At 49.5% G+C, this 21,127-nt stretch overlaps 1 protein-coding gene across 2 annotated transcripts in view; it reads right to left on the minus strand.

Moving 5' to 3' along the window:
• SLIT1 (slit guidance ligand 1) overlaps window positions 1-21,127 on the minus strand; it is a 187,958-nt gene that overhangs the window by 160,101 nt on the left and 6,730 nt on the right. Inside the window, exons 1-3 of one of the 2 annotated variants that reach the window (XM_063670051.1) lie at window positions 6,623-6,641; window positions 6,466-6,537; window positions 5,029-5,100 (exon numbers count right to left, since the gene is read on the minus strand). In XM_063670051.1, the coding sequence (XP_063526121.1) occupies window positions 5,029-5,093 (65 nt within the window). In that variant the 5' untranslated portion in view covers window positions 5,094-5,100; window positions 6,466-6,537; window positions 6,623-6,641. Of the gene's footprint in view, window positions 1-5,028; window positions 5,101-6,465; window positions 6,538-6,622; window positions 6,642-21,127 lie in introns of those variants that run through there. The other variant, XM_054435415.2, reaches the window with a different exon arrangement.

Here is a 21,127-nt window from a genome sequence, read left to right on the forward strand (position 1 = left end):
CTTTCTTTTTATTGTTTGCTTTGGGTCTTTTTTCAAAATGAAAATAGCAGCTGGGCACAGTGGCTCACAACTGTAATCCCAGCACTTTGGGAGGCCAAAGCGGGTGGATCATCTGAGGTCAGGAGTTCGAGGCCAGCCTGGCCAACATGGTGAAACCCCCTCTCTACTAAAAATACAAAAATTAGCCAGGCGTGGTGGCAGGCACCTGTAATCCCAGCTACTCGGGAGGCTGAGGCAGGAGAATCGCTTGAACTCAGGAGACGGAGGTTGCAGTGAGCCAAGATTGCGCCACTGCACTCTAGCCTGGGTGACAGAGCGAAACTCCGTCTCAAAAAAAAAAAAAAAATGAAAATAGTTTTATTGATTATTTTTATCATTAATAAAAATGCATGCACAGCCAGGCATGATGGCATGCACCTGTAATCCCAGCAACTCGGGAGGCTGAGGTGGGAGAATCACTTGAAACGGGGAGGTGGTGCAGTAAGCTGAGATCACGCCACTGCACTCCAGCTTGGGCAACAGAGTGAGACTCTATCTCAGAAAAAAAAAAAAAAAAAAAAAAAAGCATGTCAAATGGCTCCTGCCTGTAATCCCAACACTTGGGGAGGCTGAATGAGAGGATTGCTTGAGGCCAGGGGCTTCAGATTTGCCTGGGTAACAAAGAGAAATAACAAAGAGAAACCTCATCTCTATAAAAAATACAAAAAAATTAGCTGGGCATGGTAGCTCAGGCCTGTAGCCCCAGAGGTGTCTGAGGGGTCTTAGAACCAATCCCCCATGGATACCAAGAGACAACTGCATGATAAACCATCTCAGCCAAAAGCTTACTTCCAGAGGGAAGGGGAAAACCTTACTTCCATGTAGCCAATAGTAATTGGTCTGTGTTACCTCCTAGAAGGTCATCTTTCATCTAATATGTGAGAAAGGCCACTGCCACCACATTGGGCACCGCCGTGTTCCCCATGGTACAGACAATTAAGTCAACGTTTGGAGACCCATTGGAAGTTTACTTTTAAGGGCAGGCTCCTAGGGAAACACTTCACTGCCTTGGGGGGGTGGCGGAACATCAATACAATCCTTAAAGCAACAGGAGTAGACATCAGATAGCTCCAAATTCTTTATCCTTGGTCCAGTAAATTAATCCTGTGTTTACACTGCCTGATAACCACTGGTTTTGTTTTGTTTTCCCCCAAGACACTCTCATTTTTTTGGCTTCCGCTTCTGAAAATTATTTAGGAGGAAAAAGGGATTCAATGCCTAGTTTAAAATGGAAAATTAAAGGACACTAAAGAAGGGACTCCACATGGCGAGGGACATGAAGGTTACTGAGAATTAACAGTAGTCGTGGCCACCGTCATAATCAGCCCTTACTATGTGCCAGGCATGGGGCAAACGCATTAGGGGCATGAGCTCATCACAGGCAGGAAAGCAGAGCGTAAAGGTGGGCCTCTTTCTCTTGGAAATGACAACAGCACTTTGCATTCGTGCACTCACCCTCCCGATTCCCAACAAACACCCCCAACAAAGGTTTCCTGCCACCACCTCGCCACGTGGCTTGGCTCTTCATAGGTGCCCGAGATAGGTTTGCTTACTTTGTTGAGTTGCCCGTCTTTGAAAGATTAGAGAATGGGGTACCAAGAGGTAAGTGACTCGCCCAAGCCATTACTGAATGGTAGATGTGGGATCCTGAAGCTTGCCTTTCTCTACTCCCCATCCTGGCTGCTCCCATGGTACGATCCTGGCCACGGTACGGTGCCAGGCCGGCTCCCAGGGTGACTGGGCACACTCCACTCCTCTCCACCTGCAGACCCGCTGAGGCCACAATGTCCTGATCCCTCTTGGCCAGCTCAACTGCACACTGTTGCATCTACATTGGAGTTTATAACTGCTCACAAGAACCAGTTATGTCTACTCCCAAACCTGTTTATGCCAGAGCACTTGTCATTCTAACTCTATAATTTAATTACCTATTACATAAATGAATGAAATGCTAGTGAAAAAAGAGTCATCTCTATGAAAACTAAGTGGAATGTTTTAGAAAGATTCGATGAAAGGAAAGCTGCTAATTAAAGGGCTGTTGAATTAAGTAAAAGATGGTGGCAGAGGGGGGTGGGTGTCATTTTAAAAATCAGGAATACTCCCCCAGATTGCTCCCAAAGCCCTTTGGAAAATCTCACTCTACCTTTCAGAAACCAAAACCAAAAATCATAAACAAGGTATATGTGTGTGGTTTAGGCGAGGCAAACAACACGGAAAGAACCCCAGCGTTTCACACCAAAGAGAAAAACCTTGGCCAAAAAAAAAGAGAAGGGGTCAGTAAATGCACATTTATATGTTTTAACATAAAATGAAATGTCTAAGGTATGTGTGGGGTTTTGTTGTTGTTGTTGTTTTTGTTGTTTTTGAGACAGAGTCTTGCTCCGTCGCCCAGGCTGGACTGCAGCAACGTGATCTCGGCTCACTGCAACCTCCGCCTCCCGGGTTCAGGTGATTCTCCTGCCTGAGCCTCTGGAGTAGCTGGGATTACAGGCACGTACCACTGTGCCTGGCTAATTTTCATATTTTTAGTAGAGGCAGGGTTTCACCATGTTGGCCAGGCTGGTCTCGAACTCCTGACCTCAAGTGATCCACCCCCTCTTGGCCTCCCAAAGTGCTGGGATTACAGGCATGAGCCACCGCGCCTGGCTGGTATGTGTGGTTTTTAATGACTCTGCGCTTTAATCACCTTTTACGATTAACTGATGCACCACTGGTCTCCAACAACTCAGGGGGTGGCCATTGAACTGACCATTCAGGAAGGTGCCTGCAGGGCTTAAGTCGCCACTCACCCACTGGGGTCATGTCTCGACCCCCCAGACCCTTTCCCTCTTCCCCTCCTTCCCAGCACCAGAGGTGGAGCCAGGTTGGGTCAGGTCCAAATCAGCCCCTCATAGCCAGGTCATTAACATGTATTTTATTCTAAGTCTTTTAAAGAAAACAAATGCAGCATTCGACATCTGATCTAGCTGTGGGCTTCTTATCATTTCGTTTTAGGCCTGGATGAGGAGCACAAAAGAAAGATTGCCTTGCTTTCTTCCAGGCTGTAGGAGGGCAACGAGGCAATTGGATTCTTTTCCTTTTAATATCCTATTTTCTTTAATATAAAAATGAAAGAGCCGGGCATGGTGGCTCAGGCCTGTAATCCCAGCACTTTGGGAGGCCAAGGCAGGCGGATCACCTGAGGTCAGGAGTTCAAGACCAGCCTGCCCAACATGGTGAAACCCAGTCTCTACTAAAAATACAAAAAATTAGCTGGGCGTGGTGGCTGGCGCCTGTAATCCCAGCTACTCAGGAGGCTGAGGTAGGAGAATTGCTTGAATCCAAGAGGCGGAGATTGCAGTGAGTCAAGATCACGCCATTGCACTCCAGCCTGGGCAAGAGTGAAACTCTGTCTCAGAAAAAGAAAGGTGAGGTACCAAGTCATCTTCATTAAGAGCTCAGACTTTGAAGGCAAAATGATCCGGGTTCTAATCCCCTCTTCTGTACAACTGGGGACAAGTGACTTAATCTCTGTGTACCTCTCTTTCTCATCTGTGAAATACTACTTACAGCAGTGTTATTTTAAGGATTAAATGAGATAATATAAGGCAAAGAGCTTCCCCAGGTGCCTGGCATAGAGTGGTGGTAGCTATAATCATAATAATAAACTTGTCATAAGAAAATCCATTAAAAGAGAAAAACACAAAGAATAAAAATAAAGTTATCTATAATCCACCACTCACTATAATGAGAGTTAGTGGTTCCAGTTGTCTTCTTCCTCCCGTATTCTATCACAGTCAAATTGTTTTAGTAATACTATTGTCATTTTTTATCTTTTCCATTTAACATTATATTGCGAGCATATTCCCATGGCCTTAACTGTTCTTCAGAAATGTGATTTTATTTCCTATGTATCCACTAGAATGGGTTTCCAATTTTTTTCTATTTAAATAATGTGCAATGGCTGGGTGCAGTGGCTCACGCCTGTAATCCTAGCACTTTAGGAGGCCGAGGCAGGTGGATCACCTGAGGTCAGGGGTTCAAGATCAGCCTGGCCAACATGGTGAAACCCCATCTCTACTAAAAATACAAAAACAATTAGCCAGACGTGGTGGCATGAACCTGTAGTCTCAGCTACTCGGGAGGCTAAGGCAGGGGAATCGCTTGAACCCGGGAGGTGGAGGTTGCAGTGAGCCGAGATCATACCACTGCACTCCAGCCTGGTAGACATAGCAAGACTTGGTCTCAAAAATAAATAAATAATAAAGTGCAATTAATATCCTGACATATGATTTTTAGCCATGTCTCTGATTATTTCCTTAAAATAAAACGGACTTTCTGGTTCAAAGAGCATGAACTTTAGGACTCTTAACACCTACAGCCAAACCACTTTCAGAAGGACGAGATCGGCGACCACCATGAATATGAGTGCCCATCCCCCACCTCACCCAACCATGTTTCTTTTTTTTCATCGTTGCCAAACTGAAATGCAAAAATTGATCAAGACCCGCTTTCAAACTTAAAAGCCCTATTCAGCAAGAAACCATGTGAATCAGGACAGGCCTCCACCTTCCCATTTCTGTACTGTGGCCCTGTGCACCTAAGACACCAATCCCCCAGGGCTTCCCTGATGGGTCCCCTTGGCACAGCTTCCTTTAAGGACACACAAATCAATGGACAGCGGTTATGTCAGGATGAGATGACAGGAAGAAATTTCACTTCCTCTGTATTATTATGTAAATTCTTTGCCATCCCGTATCTTCAGGGAAAAAAAACAGGGACAGTTGCATGGAGAATGTGGGGTGGGGACCCACTCCAGGTTTCTCTGTGACCATGCCTTGTGACCACTTTCACAGCTGCAGCTGCTCCTGGCTCCATCCACTGGTGGAGGCAGGCTGGGCGTGGGGTCCCCTCCCATGAGTGCCCCTCATCCCTGGCAGCAGCTCGGCCTGCCAGTTCCCTCTCGTGCCAGCCCCCCGCCCTCCTGGCCCGCACCCTGCCAGGACTCACAGCCGCTCCAGCTCCTTCATGTCATCAAAAGCGCCGCGTTCCACTGCTCCAATCTGGTTCTCCATCAGCTGCCTGGGGAAGCAAAGGACAAGGACAGCTACAGGGTGTGGGACAAGGGCTGCTAGAAACAGCTGGCACGACGGCAGGGCAGAGGCAACCTCTGCCAGGGCAGCATTAGCAAGGGAGTAAGACAGGAGCCATGCCCAAGCCTCACACAGGCCTACGCCTGGCCTGAGCCGACTCAATTTCCTTACACCTTTGCAAATTCCCCAACATGGGCTCCTCAGGGCTCCCAGCATCTTACCTCACCACAAAATGCACTTGCAACCCCCGACCCTCTGAAGCTGCCTGCCAGGGCGGAAGGCCACAGGGCACCCGAGCACCATGTCTCCGCTCCAGTCAGGCTCCAGGGAGCCAGGCCCAGCAGCAGGCAGCACAGGCTGGCTTGAGCTGCTGGCGCACGTGCCCTGGCCTCTTTGGGCCCTGAAGGCACGTGTCCAAGGGACAGAACCGGGGGACCGGCCAGTATCAGGGGGAGGGGAGCCTGTGCCAACTGGGCAGAGCCCACACAGGCAGCAACACACTCTACAATTGGCAGACAACACCCTCTCTCCCTGTACCCCCACCCTGCCTGGCCCCATCTGCTGAAGAAAAGAGTGGGGTGCCCACGCCAACTGAACCACCTGGCTCTGTGGGACTCTGCGTCCCCTCGCCGCCAACGTGCCCTGAAACCCAGAGCATCCGGCTGGTGGGGCAGCATTTTTCACCAACAGATTGACTGTTGCATGATAACTTTTGAGACAGTCAAGTGTGTTTTTCCCCCTGCATCTGTCCCTCTCCACCCGCAAGCAGGTGGCTTGCATGCCCCTGCATGGGCCTCAGATGACGTTGGGGGCAGGGCAGGCGGGGAACCGCCACCAGACACTTCTCTTTCTCTGCTTTGTTTCCAAAAGCCTGAAGTGTGAGAGGCTCCCGCTGGAGGCCTGGGGGCAGAGGGGAGGGGAATCCCGGGAGAGAGCATGGGCTTCCCCAGACTCAGAAGGGACACACCCAGAGCCTGGGAAGCGGCAGAGGTCGGGGGGTTCTGGAGCAGATCCGTGCCCAGCGGCTTGTCAGCTCTGACCTCAGAGACGATTGGTCATGAGGTCCCTGCTCCTCCAAAGCCCCTCAGAACTGCAGAGGTGGGAGTTCTGAAAGAACTGAGGTCCTAGGACCCCTGCACTACCCTGAGAGCACAGGGTGACGGACCTTATGATGAGTTAAGACTCAAGACTCAACATCACCCCACCCAACACCCCTCAGGATGTCTTGCCAAGACTGACTCCATGGTAGAGGGGCCCAGCCAGCCCACCACCCTACCACCCACAGCCAGGGCCCTGCCCAGGATTGCCATGGCATTGCTGGGGGGTGGGGTGGGAGGGAGTACCCCATACTCACAGCACTCGCAGCTGCTTGAGCCCCACAAAGTCATTCTTATGGATCCGAGTGATGTTGTTGCCATTGAGTTCCCTGGAGGAAGAAGGAAAGAAGGAAGCAATGGGGTGAGCAGGGTGAGCCCCCAGGCCAGGGGCCCTGCTCCAGGTGCCCTCCCCACCTGGATCAGCCAGTCATCTCATCAGCGGGGCTGGGGGCTTCTGTGAGTTGAGTCTGTGTCAAGACCCAACAAGCTGGGCCCTCTTCGCAGCTGACATCCAACCCACTGGAACCGCAGGGCACAGGGCGTATCACTGAGAGTGCTGTGGAAACCAAAAACGTGGTTTCTGCCCACTGATGCAGCTCAGTCTAGTTGGAGATGAGACATTCACCCAGGGAAGAATCTGGAAACTAGTCAAGAAGAGAGGCTATTCAGGTAGAATCCTCGCTGAGCCTCAGTTTCCTTATCTATAAAATGGGGATGACAACTGTGTCTACCTTATAGGGTTAGCACAGGGTATAAGCAAGTAAAGGGCATAGCCTACGCTTGCAAAGGGCCCCATGGGGACACCAGTGTTATCATCTGGTGGCACTGGCTCCTGCAAGCTGTCCGTATTCTAAGCAGGAGAGAGCAGGAAGGGCCGTGCAATTTTAAAGGACTGAGGAAGCAGGACTCAAGCTGAGGCCCAAAGACAAGGAAGAACTGCACACGACAGGGAGGGAGCAGACGTGCCCCAAGGACCACACTGCATCAGGCCTAGAGTAGCTGAAGGGTGAAAGGAGCAGCAGACAGCTGGAGAGTTGGAAGCTGTCAGAAGCAGGGCTGAGGGAAGGCAGGCCCAGATCACAAAAGGCCAGAGAGAGCAAACAGAGGAGAAACCGAGGGCCAGCAGAGGCTCTGGGTCAGGGGAATGGGGGGCCTGCCAGGAGGCCAGCCCTGCAGCAGTGAGCAGGAGGGCAGGCCAGGAAGCGAGGCCACCCCACCATCTGGGTCCTGGGGCCAGGCCTACAGCTCCTCCTCTCACCCCATGCTGGGCTGCCTGGCCCCTCCTTCCTTCCAAGGCCACCTCGGACCCACCTGAGGACCCACCCAGCCTCGCTCAGCCTCACCAAGGCAGGCCATTCCAGAAGGGAGGCTCCCCCTACCCCAGAAAGTTCCCCCACTGAGCCCCACACAGCAGAATCTCCCTCAGGCCTCACTCCAGCTGTCCCCTCTGCCATCTGTCTCCTTGGGGCAGCTCCCCGCTTGCCTCCTCCTCTTCCTGAACACTGTCATGCTCACACATGCACATGCGCATGAGCACACACACGCGCACGCGCATGCGCGCACACACACACACCCCATGTTCATCTACAGCCCAGTCTTCTCACTTGGCCAGCTTTAGTCAAAAGTTCTGGGTATGGCCAAGAGCTCAACCCAAGTCCAAGCTACTTTGAGAAACAAAGTCCCTGTCCTCCAAGTGTTTAGAAAGTGTTTGGTCTGGCCTGGTGCGGTGGCTCACACCTGTAATCCCAGGACTTTGGGAGGCCGAGGCAGGTGGGTCACCTGAGGTCAGGAGTTCGAGACCAGCCTGGCCAACATGTTGAAATCCCGTCTCTACTAAAAATACAAAAAAATTAGTCAGGCATGGTGGCGGGTGCCTGTAATCCCAGCTACTCGGGAGACTGAGGCAGGAGAACGGCTTGAACCTCGGAGGTGGAGGTTGAAGTGAGCCAGGACCGTGCCATTGCACTCCAGCCTGGGCAACAAGAACGAAACTCTGTTTCAAAAAAAAAAAAAAGAAAGAAAGAAAGAAAGAAAAGAAAAAGAAAGAAAGAGAGAGAGAGAGAAAGAAAGAAAGAAAGAAAGAGAAAGAAAGAAAGAAAGAAAGAAAGAAAGAAAGAAAGAAAGAAAGAAAGAAAGAAAGAAAGAAAGAAAGAAAGAAAGAAAAAGAAAGAAAGAAAGAAAGAAAGAAAAAGAAAGAAAGAAAGAAAGAGTTTGGTCTGGGTGGTGTTCTCGGGTTGCTTCCACTAAGATCAACAACACATGGATTCCTTTTCTGCATCATCCAGGAACTGGGCATTATGCACACCCTCACACAATGCAAAAATTAGTAACTGTGCTCATCTTACAGATCAGAGTGGCTCTAAGAGGCTAGGTGCCTTCCCAAGGTCACCTGCTGGTAATTGACAGAACAGGAATCTGAACCCGTGGCCATCTGACCCGCGGGCCCAGACTTTTTCTACCAGGTCGGACTGTCTCAACATTCAACGCATCCTCTCGCTGTCTGTCCCGTGAGCCTGGCCCCTGATCCTCAGAAGCAGCCGCAAAAACTCATTCCCTGCTCCTCATCGCTTTCCTAACAGGATCTCTCAGAGGGGCCTGAGGCCTTTCCAAGCTAACACAAGCCATTGGTGAGAGTCCCTGACTGAGCTGCCTCCCCACCCTAAATGCTGCAAGGACACCCTCTCCAAAAGAGATGGCTCTGCTTAATGTAAAGGTCATTTTTCAATGAACTAAATATTATTTCCCGAAACAGCCACTCTGAGCCTCACTGTGTTGCACCCCAACCTGCTCCCTCTGCACCCCGGCCTTTCTTCAGACACTGAGAATGTCATCATGAAGCCCTTTGAAAGTGGTTCTCTTCCCAAGCAGGGCTGGTTTTCTTTGGGCTGAAATGTTTATCCCCAAACCTAAAACCACAAGGCACTTTTGGTTGTTGTTTTTCTATTATAAAAATATGTCAGCATTGATTATAAGAGGAAAAATCTTAAACAAGTTAAATGGACGTTAGTAGAGTATTGCTTGGTTGAATTCAGCACATCTGCGAAACCGAATACCATGCGGCCATTTAAAATGGTACAGATCTGTTTGTCTTGACAACAAAAGTTGTGCATGACACAGAACGTGGGAAAAGGTCACAAGACAACCCTTTTCTAAGAGCCTGCTTGATATGGTTTGGCTGTATACCCACCCAAATCTCATCTTGAATTGTAGCTCCCATGATCCCCATGTGTCATGGGAGGGACCCGGTGGGAGGTAATTGAATCATCTGGGTGGGTCTTTCCCATGCTGTTCTCGTGGTAGTGAATAAGTCTCATGAGATCTGATGGTTTTAAAAAGGGCAGTTCTCCTGCACTTCTTGCTCCCGCCATGTGAAGAAGGATGTGTTTGCTTCCCCTTCTGCCATGATTGTAAGTTTCCCGAGGCCTCCCCAGCCCTGTGGAACTGTAAGTCAATTTAACCTCTTTCCTTTATGAATTACCCAGACTCGGGTATGTCTTTATTAGCAGTGTGAGAACGGACTAATAAACTGCTTATGTAGAAACTCACAAACACACACACATGAATACAGAATGAGCTGGGGGCTGCATGCCACATAATAATGGCTGTCACCGCTAAGTGGTAGGACTCAAGGTGACCTTAGTTTCTTTTTTATACTTTTTTGCAGTGTTTTCATTTTTTAAAAGACATCTATGTTGTTATAAACCAACATAATATTCAACATATAATATCCATAATACCCAACATATAAATAAAAGTTATTGCATTTAAAAATAAGAGTACTATGCACATTACTGAATATTTTTCAATTTCCCAAAAAATAAAGAAAAAAATGAAAGTCATACATAATCCCATCACTAAGAAATAACTCTTATTAATGTTCTGAAATATTTGCCCTCAAACCTGTTTTTGTTGGAAATGATTTTTATATAGTTAATTCAACAAATGTTTACAGAAGACTTACTATGTGCAAAGCATTTTGCAAGGTTCTGAAGATAAGAGGATGAATGAGACATAAATGTTACCCCCTCCTTCCACAACGTCATACACTGTGTGTTCTCCACTTAAGATTCCGATTGGCCATAAAGTGTCCCTTCATTTGGATATATCAAGTTACTGGACCACTCCCTCCCTCATTCCCTGTGACTGGAATCCCTGGGCTGTTTAGATATTGTCCAATTATAAACAATATTGTATAAAGCTTGATGAGCATTTGGGAGGAATACATTTCTGTAAATGGAATTACTTGGTCAAAGTCATGAAAAATCTGATGAATTTTACACATCATTCATAACTCATTCCTTTTCATGGCAACTAAAGCAATTGACTATGATAATTATTCCCATTTCACAGATGGCAAAACTGAGGCAAAGGCAAACACTGACTTATCTGAACAAGGCAGGATCCAAAATGGAACTCAAAAATCCCTGAGGATGGAATTCCCACTAAGGCGGGGCAGAGGTGGAGACGACATTCTGATGACACCCCACATTAGCACACCTCTCTTCTCACCCTTTTGTACCAGCCCCCACAGTGCAGGTGCGGAGGTGCATTCCTTAGTCCCACCCCTCCTCCTCACTTCCTACACCCCACTCCACACAAGACCTAAGACAAGCAGGGAGAAAAAGACAATGGCGCAGACAGCAAGGCAGGCACAGCCTCTCCCTTGGGGGCCCTGCTTCTGGACCAGAATGTCAAAAGAGGCCCAAGCTCACCCCAGCCTGCCGCCATCAGCCTTACTCTCTAATGCAGAGGTTGATGCCTCCTCTCAGGGGAGAGCCCCTCACCCCAGCCGGCAGCCTGAGAGCTCTCACTAAGCTCCCAGGTCTGAGGGCTGCTGCCTAAGGAGGTATTATTGCCACTTAGGCTGAGAAAGTGACCTCCTCTGGGTAGCCCACCCTCTCTCCCACCAGGATCAAGTTCACAACCTAAGCTAGCCACTTCCCCTTAGCAGAGGCTGCTAGAATAAGGCAAGGAGGACATTTTTTGCTGCATCTGATTCCTCCAACAGGAGGTCCTCAATGTTGCCACAGAGCCCCCTCCCCCAGCAAGCTGCCGGGGGAGACTGGAAGATGCTGCTAGGACCTTAAGCCCAGGGCAGCCAGGGCAGCTGGTGGAGTAGGCCCACCCGGGCAGGTCCCAGCCTCGAGTGTCAGGAAGATCCCAAGATCCAGAGCCCACCTGGGCTCCCTGAGGTTTTGCCACTAGAGCCCACACCCACCACTTCTTCCTGGGCACCAACTGTGTGCAGGCTCCAGGCCTGACCCTAAGCATGCTTCATCTCATTTTACTCTAATTTCACAACCTATAAGGGGAGTCATATGCTCTCCAACTTGCTGAGGAAGAAACTGAGGCACGGATGCATGAAGCAACTTGCATGGTGCCACACGGCTAATAAGTGGTGGGGTGAGATCAGACCCCAGCCAGTATGATTCCACGTTCTGTCTCCTATGTCACAAGTCCCCATGTTGCTGGACTCTCCCTTTGTCCCCTCATCCCATGCCCTCACCTCGAGTGGCCATGCCTTGGACAGAACTGAAGAACATAACTTGAGGGCTTTGGAGAGGACACGGCTGCACAGGAGCTCTGTAATAAAACCATGTGCTTTGCCTACACAACAACATCGGGAGCTCCCCTGCCAGGGTGAGTTAAGTGTTCTTAGTCGCCAAGAGTGTGGGCTCTGGAGCCAGACCATCCGGCTTCAAATTCCTGCTCCACCATTACACTGGCTGTGTGATCATGGGCATGTAAGTTAGCTTTTCCGTGCCTCAGTTTCCCCATTTAAAAAATGAGGATGATGGTAAGACCCACCTCTTGGAAATGTGGTGAGGTTTAAATGTCTTGATATTTCTAAAACACCAAGAATAATGCCCGGCACACAATTCGTGCTCTCTACAGCAGTATTACCTGCTGCAATTATCTTTACTACTGCCACTGTTGTGATTTTCCTGTAGGACCATGGCTCTGCCAGGAGGTGGTGTCCTCTGGCTCAGCTCCAGCCGGTGCTGGACTGGCAGGGCCAAGCTGAACTGGGAGGAGTCAGAGACTCACTTCCCTGCAGGACCCAGGAAGCTGAAGACCAGGGAAGACGCCCTAAGAGGGTTCTCCCTCTTCCAAAAGTCATGAGTTTACACCTATCCTTCTCCCCAAGGAGGAAAAATGCTCCAGTGGCAAATGGCCCTGATTTCCCTCCATTCCTGTGTGGTCCTAGCCTGAAAGGAAAACCTCAGTGGCAAAAGATTTTGGAGAAAATCCTCCAAAGCAAAGTTACCAAGGGAAAAACAAAAACACACAAGGATGTCTTGAATCCTCTCGGGAAACAAGAATTTGATCCCCAGTCTCTGGGTGTTTGTGAGGAACCAACAGAAACCCTGGGATTTCCTGGGGCTGCAGGAATAAACTCCCTGGTCCCCCCGCGGGCTGTTCTGGGGGCTCCTGGCGCCAGCTTCGCAATTTCTCACCCTGGAGCTCTAGCCACTCCTGTTCCCTCAGGGACTAGAACGTTCCTTCCTCATCACCGCTTGCAGTGGATGGGGAGGCTCACCCTTCCTGCAGGGTCTCAAAAAAAAAAAGAAAAAGAAAAGAAACCACGCACACTGTCACCGAATAAGACAAGCCTATTCGGGAAATGTACACCCAGCTCTTTGCTTTGAAATCTTACCCTGGCCAAGGCTGCGGCGCTGAGAGTCTGCAGAGTCAGACAGGGAAAACGGAGGAAAGAAAGAACTTCTGTCCCCAGCCACTGCCCAGACAGCAGTAAAGGGGCCCACAGAGGCCTAACACCCCAATCTGCAGGGTGGCCCGGGTGCATTTCCCCCATCCCACCTGCCAGCTGCAACACCCACCCCATGCCTCTATCCTCGAGCCTAAGCCCTGCAGCGCCACCTCACAGGCTCCCCACGTTCACCTTGGCCCCCCTCCAATCTGCTCTCCAAGCCACAGCCAGAGTGGTCTTTTCAAGATGCAAATCTGATCATGTCACTCGCCACTTAAAGCCTTCAATGGATTTCCGTTGCTCTTGGAATCAAGACAAAAATCTCCTTACTGACCAGGCATGGTGGCTCATGCTTGTAATCCCAGGACTTTGAGAGGCTGAGGCAAGTGGATCACCTGAGGTCAGGAGTTCGAGACCAGCCTGGCCAACATGGCGAAACCCGTCTGTACTAAAAATACAAAAATTAGCCGGGCGTGGTGGCAGGTGCCTGAAATCCCAGCCACTTGGGAGGCTGAGGCAGGAAAATCGCTTGAACCCAGGAGGCGGAGGTTGCAGTGAGCCAAGATCGTGCCAGTGCACTCCAGCCTGGGTGACAGGGCAAAACTCTATCTCAAAAAAAAAAAAATCTCCTTACCATGAACTACAAGTTCCGGAGTGGCCTGCTCTGTGTCCACCAACCCAGCCTGCCCCATGCTCCTTCTGACTTGCTACTCCATCTGCCTGGAATGCTCCTTCCTTCCTCTTTGCCTACAAACTCCAATTGGCAAACCTTCCTATCACAGGCCCACAGAGCGCCCCAACCCTCTCCTCTGTAGCACAAATCAGAGCCAATTTATATTGCTTTTTTTTTTTTTTTTTTTTTTTTTGAGACAGAGTCTTGCTCTGTCACCCAGGCCAGAGTGCAGTGGTGCAATCTCAGCTCACTGCACCCTCCACCTCCCAGGTTCAAGCTATTCTCATGCCTCAGTCTCCCAAGTAGCTGGGATTACAGGCACCCACCACTATACCCAGCTAAATTTTTTTGCATTTTTAGCAGAGGCAGGGTTTCACCATGTTGGCCAGGCTAGTCTCCAACTCCTGACCTCAAGTGATCCAACTGCCTCTGTCTCCCAAAGTGCTGGGATTACAAGCATGAGCCACCTCCCCCAGCCAGAGCCAATTTATATTAATTTGGGGGATTCCCTGACTGATGTCCCAGCCTCCACGTGAGATTAGAAGCTCCCTGGGGACACAGACTATGTTTTCTCACTATTGTACCCCCAGGTTGCAACACAGAACGTGGCACATGATGGATGTTTCAATAAGGACTTCTTGAATGCAGGAAGGAATCTGCATTAAAACTCACAGTTTAAATAGCATTAGTTGAGTGGGTTTTCCATGTTTCTTTGTTTCCCTACTCCAAAAATAAAAACACACACACATTAAGAAATGCTCTCGCCAGCCAAGCGTGGTGGCTCACTCCTATAATCCCAGTGCTTTGGGAGGCCAAGTGGGAAGAATTGCTTGAGATCATCCTGGGCGACATAGCAAGACCCCATCTCAACAAAGAAAATTTTATTTTAATTAACCAGGCGTGGTAATCTCAGCTCCTTGGGAGGCTGAGGTGGGAGGATCACTTGAGCCCAGGAGGTTGAGGTTGCAATGAGCTATGATTGCACCACTGTACTACAGCCTGGGCAAGAGAGCAAGACCCTGTTGAAAGAAAAAGAAAAACAGAAATAAAGAGAGAGAGAGAGAAAGGAGGGAGGGAGAGAGAGAGAGAGAAGTTTAGAAAGAGAGAGAGAGAAAAAGAAATAAACGTTCTCCCCAAATGGACATCATCCCAAAAAAGCTCCACACGCAGAGGATGCTCCTACATTACCAACAACCTCCTTTCTTCCAGGTCCTTCCATTCTCATAAGTGAGCCCAATATGAGCAAGGAAATAGCGTCCTTAGGGTCCAAGCTGCTAAGTGAGAAGCTGGGTGATTCCAGACACCCTCAGCAGGAAAGAGGAAAGGATGGGTTGTCTTCCTCCTGCTCAGGGGCGGTCTCAGGCTTCAGGAGAGCCAGGGTAGCCAGTGGAACAGGGCAGGTCCCTTCCACAGGGCAGCACTGGACTGGCTGCTTCATAAACATGAGCTCCACGTACTTCTCACAACATCTCTTGGAAGTAGGCATCTTTCACATCACCTTACAGATGAGGAAATGGAGCCTACAGGTTGAGTGGCAGAGCTGGGAAGCCAATCCAAGTGGCTCAGTGTTTGGGCCAAATAACTCAGGCCTTGCAGGCACAGGCCTGGGCTGGAATCCCAGCTTCATCCTTTTTTTTTTTTTTTTTTTTTAACACAGGATCTCACTCTGTTGCCCAGGCTAGAGTGCAGGGACATGATCACAGCTCACTGCAGCCGTGACCTCCCAGGCTCAAGTGGGGGTGACGAGGATCTGAGCAAAGCCAGCGTTGGCCTCAAGCAGCGGTGAGGCAGAGGGCCTGAGGCCCCAGCGGGTACAGCCTGGGGTTTCCAGGATGTGAGGTCGATGGGGAAGGAGGGGGTCACAGAGGGATCCCTGAGCGCAGCTGCAAGTCTTGGCAGGTATCGGAGGACTCTGAAGTCCTGGAGACCTGAGCCCAGAAGGGCAGAGTGAGCACAGAATCTGACCCCAAGTAAAGGGTAGCTGGGGCTCCCGAAGGGCGGAGGCCTCTGACCAGCCTGCCTTGGCCCCGGGGGTAGAAGAATAATTATTCCTCAGCCCTTTAATAGGAAAATACCAGCCCCTCAGCCGCAGGGCTTCCACTCTGCTCCTCTGTTCCCTTCAATATCAGCGCTTCCTTCTGGCCTGGAGCAGCCTAGAGCTCAGCAAGCTCTTCCCCTGCCCCCAGCACATGCACCAGGCTCCCTGTCCGAACAGCCTTCAGGCCTCCAGTCAAACGCCCTCCTCTAAACCAGCTTCCCCAAAAGCCCACTTATCTCTTCTGGAGCTCGGACTGCCATCGGAGTTGCGGGTCAATAGGAGGTCCTTTGCCTAAGGCCAGTCTCCCAGCTACCTGTGAGGGGAGAGGCCACAGCTGGTTTGCTCACTGCTGTATCCCCGGCACCTGTGAGGACACCTGGCACATAGTAGGTGCTCACTGAATATAGGCTGCCAGAGCAACCCTGCCCACTGAGCCTAGGGGCTGCTGGCATACCATAGTCAAGGCCTTGAACGCACTCCCATCAGCCAGCTGGGCCTTCCCCACATCCTCAGGCCTTAGTAGGTGAGGAGCCAGGGCTCCCAGCATCCCAGTCCTCCAACCCACCAGGCTGAGCCACAGCCAGACACCAACTCTAGCCTGGGACCACCCTCTGACATGTGACCAGTGGGGAAGCCCCAAGGAGGAGAAGGCAGGGACCCCATGCCAGGGCCCATTTGCTACCGATCCACTCCACCCTTGCGCCTGGGCTCCTGGGGACCCATCTTGTTTCCTTGGCTGGAGAAATAGCCATTGCCACAGTAGTATCCCAACCAAGCCAGCTCATTCAAGCCTCACAGTAGTACCTGGCTCAGAGGTTCCTTGTCAGTCTTGACTAATAGATGAGGGCACTGAGGCCTAAAGAGTTTAAATGACCTGTTTCAGGTCACCCAGCTGGTTGAGGAGCAGGACTTGAGCTCTGGCACATCTGACCCCAGGACCCAGCTCTTTTTAAAAAACAATAATAATAATTAGTTGTTAATTGTGGTAAAAATATACATAATATAAAACGTACAATCTTAATCCTTTTTAAGTGGATAGTTCTGTAGTGCACTGTACTACTTTAAAATGTGTATATTCAGATTGTTGTGCAAACCAATCTCTAGAACTTTTTCACCTGCAAAGTGCAACTCTATGCTACAGAGTTACCCCATTCTCCACCAGTCCCTGGCAACTGCCCTTCTACCTTCTGTCTCTGAATGTGACTCCTCTGGGTACCTCAGATAAGTGAGATCATACAGTGTTTGTCGTCTTATGACTGGCTTTTTCACCCAGCACAATGTCCTCAAGGGTCATCCATATTGTAGCATGCGTCAGAATGTCCTTCGTTTTTAAGGCTGAATCATATTCTATTCTATATATATAGACCACATTTTGTTTATCCCTTCATCTGTTGGTGGACATGTGGCTTGCTTCCACATTTTGGCTATTGTAAATAATGCCGCTTTGAACATAGGTGTACACATATCTCTTTGAGACCCTGCGTTCAGTTCTTTTGGGTATTTACTTGGAAGTGAAATTGCTGGGTCATATGGTGATTCTACTGTTAATTTTTTGAGGAAACGCCATACTGTTTTCCATAGTAGCTGCACCGTTTCACATCCCCACCAACAGTGTGCACATCCTCGTCAACACTTGTTATTTTCTGTTCTTTTGACAGTCGCGATCCCAGTGGGTGTGAGGTAGTCACGGCCCAGCTCTTAATCCCAACTCCATGGGATTTTGTCCTGAGGCCCAAAGTGCACCCCAGTCCCTTCACTTCTGAGGCCCTGCCTTGCTCTTGCCAATCCCCTTCCCAGGTCTGGGACCTACCCCCAAACCACAGCCCTGCAGCCAGGGTCCCACTGACAGCCCCTAGGCCTCCATGCTCTCTATCCATGCAGGACCCTGGGAGGCCACCCGCCACTGACCTCCGCCTGCACCACCACCTCCCTGAATCTGCCCAACTCTGCTCACCATGCTCCACCCCCAGACCAGACACCTCGCTCTCTATACCAGCCTGCAACATGGGTGCACCCAGCAAACATGTGCAGGCAGGAATCAATCACGGCCAATTTGCCTTTACAGCCCCAGTGCTAAGCTGGCAGGTGTTTTATAGATGCTGAATGAATATCTGGCAAATAATGAATGAATGAGTGAATGAAGTCAGGCCTCATTAAGACTATAGAGCAGAAGTCAAATTTAAAAACTAAACACAGGCACATCTCAGAGCCTCAAGACTCAGGGAATCTCAGCTTACCACTTACCAGCCTGCTGTTCAACCCTGGGCAGATGGCTCCATCTCTCTGAACCTTCTCCTCATCTGCAAAGCAGAGGTGAGTAATACCTTCCTCCCAGGAGTGTTATGAGGAGTAAAAGAGGGAACTCAGGTAAAGCAGCTCCTTTGAGGCTGGCAAGAGGGAGGGGCTCTAAGCCATGACCACGACCACAGCCACCATCAAAACTCCCTCTCACCTCTCTCTGCCTCTGTCATTCTCTGGCCCATTGCCAGCCCTCCCCATTTCCGCATTCCCCAAGAGCCCTGGCTCCCTTCTTCCCTCTCCAAGAGACTCCAGTCCACCTGCCTCTATGCTGCAGGCAACTCTCTCCTGAGCCTGCTCCCCCTCCGAGCTCCCATGCCTGTCCTCTCCTCTGCAAACTTCCTTACCACCTACTCGCTGCCGGCCATCTGCCTCCTGCCTTCCGCTTCTCCCAGGAAACTGCTCTGCCCACTTTACCAGTGACCCCTGATCTCCTGTTCCAGAAGCTTTCCTTGGACCTCCTCCTCAGACAGACTGAATGCTGTCCACACTGCTAACCCTCCTCCTCAGACGGACTGAATGCTCTCCACACTGCTAACCCTCCTCCTCTTCACCAGACTCCTCCTTTGGCCTTTGCAATGATTACTCGGCCCAGGTTCAAATCCACAAACGTGTAGCCACTGCTCTCCACTGTCAAACACAGGACAGGAGTTCCTCCCGCCTCTCACTATCTCTTCTTCAACGCCTTCCCTTCCTCCTGCCCTCTAATGTGGGTGGGAGCTAATGTGTGTGAGTCTTCGGAGGATGTGCTTTCTTCTCCAGGAAACCCCAGCACCAAGCAGTGTTTCTTAAACTGTGCCCTGGGCACTCCGGAATCCAAATCACCGGAATCGCCTTGCTGAAGATCTACAGAGCCAGCACCTCTAGAATGGGCTGGGAATCTGCATTTTGTGCCAGCCTCCCAGGAGATCCTTATTCCCACCAAAGTTTCTGTTCCACTGCCCTCATAGGTTGAAGCACTTCCCCTGAGGCCCTCCCATCTCTCTCTCCAGCCTGAATACTCTCCAAAGTAACCTTCCCCATCATGACCTCTGGGGCCATTTTTTTCACGTAGATTTTTAGTGGCAATTCAAAGAAAACAGGCGAAAGCCAAATTCACAGCTTCTCCTCCAGAATCAGTCACCCTTTCCAGCTTTATTCCAGTCCCAAGATCACTCTTTCAGGCTCGAGCCTCAGAGTCTGCCATGCCATTCCCACTTACTCTCTCTGCTCTCTCTGCCTTGGTCCAGACCCACTTCCCCTCGTTTCTTGACCTCTGCAATAGCTTTGAACTCTATGACTGTAGTAGATTCCTATGACAAATTACCATATGCTAGTGGCTGAAAATAACACAAATGTATTATCTTTCAGTTCTGGAAGTCAGAAGTCCAAAATCAGTCTAACCACGTTAAAGTCAAAGTGGTGGCAGGACATTAACGGCGGATTGGATGAAGAAAATGTGGTACATATACACCACAGAGTACTAGGAAACCATAAAAAAAGAAGGAAATCAGGCCGGGCGTGGAGGCTCATGCCTGTAATCCCAGAACTTTGGAAAGCTGAGGCGGGTGGATCATCTGAGGTCAGGAGTTCGAGACCAACCTAACCAACATGGTGAAAACTCGTCTCTACTAAAAATACAAAAATTAGCCAGACATGGTGGTGGGTGCCTGTAATCCTAGCTACTCAGGAGGCTGAGGCAGGAGAATCACTTGAACCCGGGAGGTGGAGGTTGCAGTGAGTCAAGATTGTGCCACCGCACTCCAGCCTGGGCAACAGAGCAAAAACTCCATCTCAAAAAAAACAGATGAGGGAGAAGGGAAAGTTCTTTCTTACGGTAGAAAGCCAACTAATAGAGAACAAATGATGGAGTTGCAAAATCATCAGTGAATGCTAAAAGTCAGGGGATGAAAGCTTGATGAGAAACAGAATGTGTACCCAGCTTCAAACAATCCCCCGACAAATTACCTGTTAATACCAAAGAAGAAAACAATGACCTCTCAGCAGAGAAGCCTGGCAGACATCAACTTATCAAGTAATTAAAGACAAAATCACCAATACTGGCACAAACTGACATCATGTGCCTTCTGACATGTTGCACCAGGAAGGACATGGAGTCATTATTTGGCATTCCTGGCAAAAATGCATAACCTGAATGTAATTGTGATGAAAGATCAGACGAAGCCAAACTGAGGAGCATTCTGCAAAATAACCGGCCTGCATACATCAATAATATCAAGATCAAGGAAAACAAAGAAAGGCTGAGAAGCTCTTCCAAATTAAGGGAGACTAGAGACCATGACCATTAAATGCCATGTGCGATCCTGGCAGGATTGTGGACCTGGGAAAAAAATCGCCATGAAAGACATTATCAGAGCAATTGATGAAAACTGAATGTGAATTCTGGAGTAGAGAATAGTTTTGCACCAATGTTTAATTTTCTGATGTTGATAGCCTTGTGGTTCTTAGAAAACACCCACCAAATATTTAAAGGAAAAAAGTTTTGATGTCTGCAAGCTATTCTTAAATGGTTCAGAAAAAAAATTATCTATGAGTGTGTGCGATAGAGAGAGGAGAGAGAGAAAGTGTGTGTGTGTGTGATTATGATAAAGCAAATTGGATTGTGATGTTTGCACCAGTCCATAAGTTTATTAAAAATCATTTATTTGTTTTTTAAAATTTAACAAAAAGTTTTACATACCTCCTCTGGGGGCCCCCATTTCCCTGCCCCATGGCCTGGTGCCCACCCATTTCTTTAATCTCCTCTCCCAGAACTCACCAACACAAATCTTCGCCCCTCAGGGGGGTTTTGCTTCTCACTCTCCTTCCCAAATACATGGCGCATACCTTCTGAATGCTCCCAAACTCCCTTACCCTCGCTTCGCCTCGCTACTTAACCTAAGTCTTGCCCAGCCTTTAAGCCCCAGTTCAAACCCTACCTCCACAACACAACAACAATTCAATCCCTCCTCCCCATCTCACTCCCATCTAGCGACTCTCATCAGCCTCATCTCCATGCTGATGGGGCATTGACTATGTGCCAGGCATTACTCTATTCTAATTATTAATCTTTATTCTTGCTGCCTTCAGCCAGCTTTCCCTAGCATTAACCTCTTTCATAACCATGGACAGTTATCAAAACTAGGAAATTAGCTGAGCATGGTGATGCATGCCTGTAGTTCCAGCTACTTGGGAGGCTGAGTAGGAGGATCACTTGAG

The sequence above is a fragment of the Pongo pygmaeus genome, chromosome 8 (genome assembly GCF_028885625.2).
Source record: "Pongo pygmaeus isolate AG05252 chromosome 8, NHGRI_mPonPyg2-v2.0_pri, whole genome shotgun sequence".
In the NCBI taxonomy this organism is placed as follows: Eukaryota; Metazoa; Chordata; class Mammalia; order Primates; family Hominidae; genus Pongo; species Pongo pygmaeus.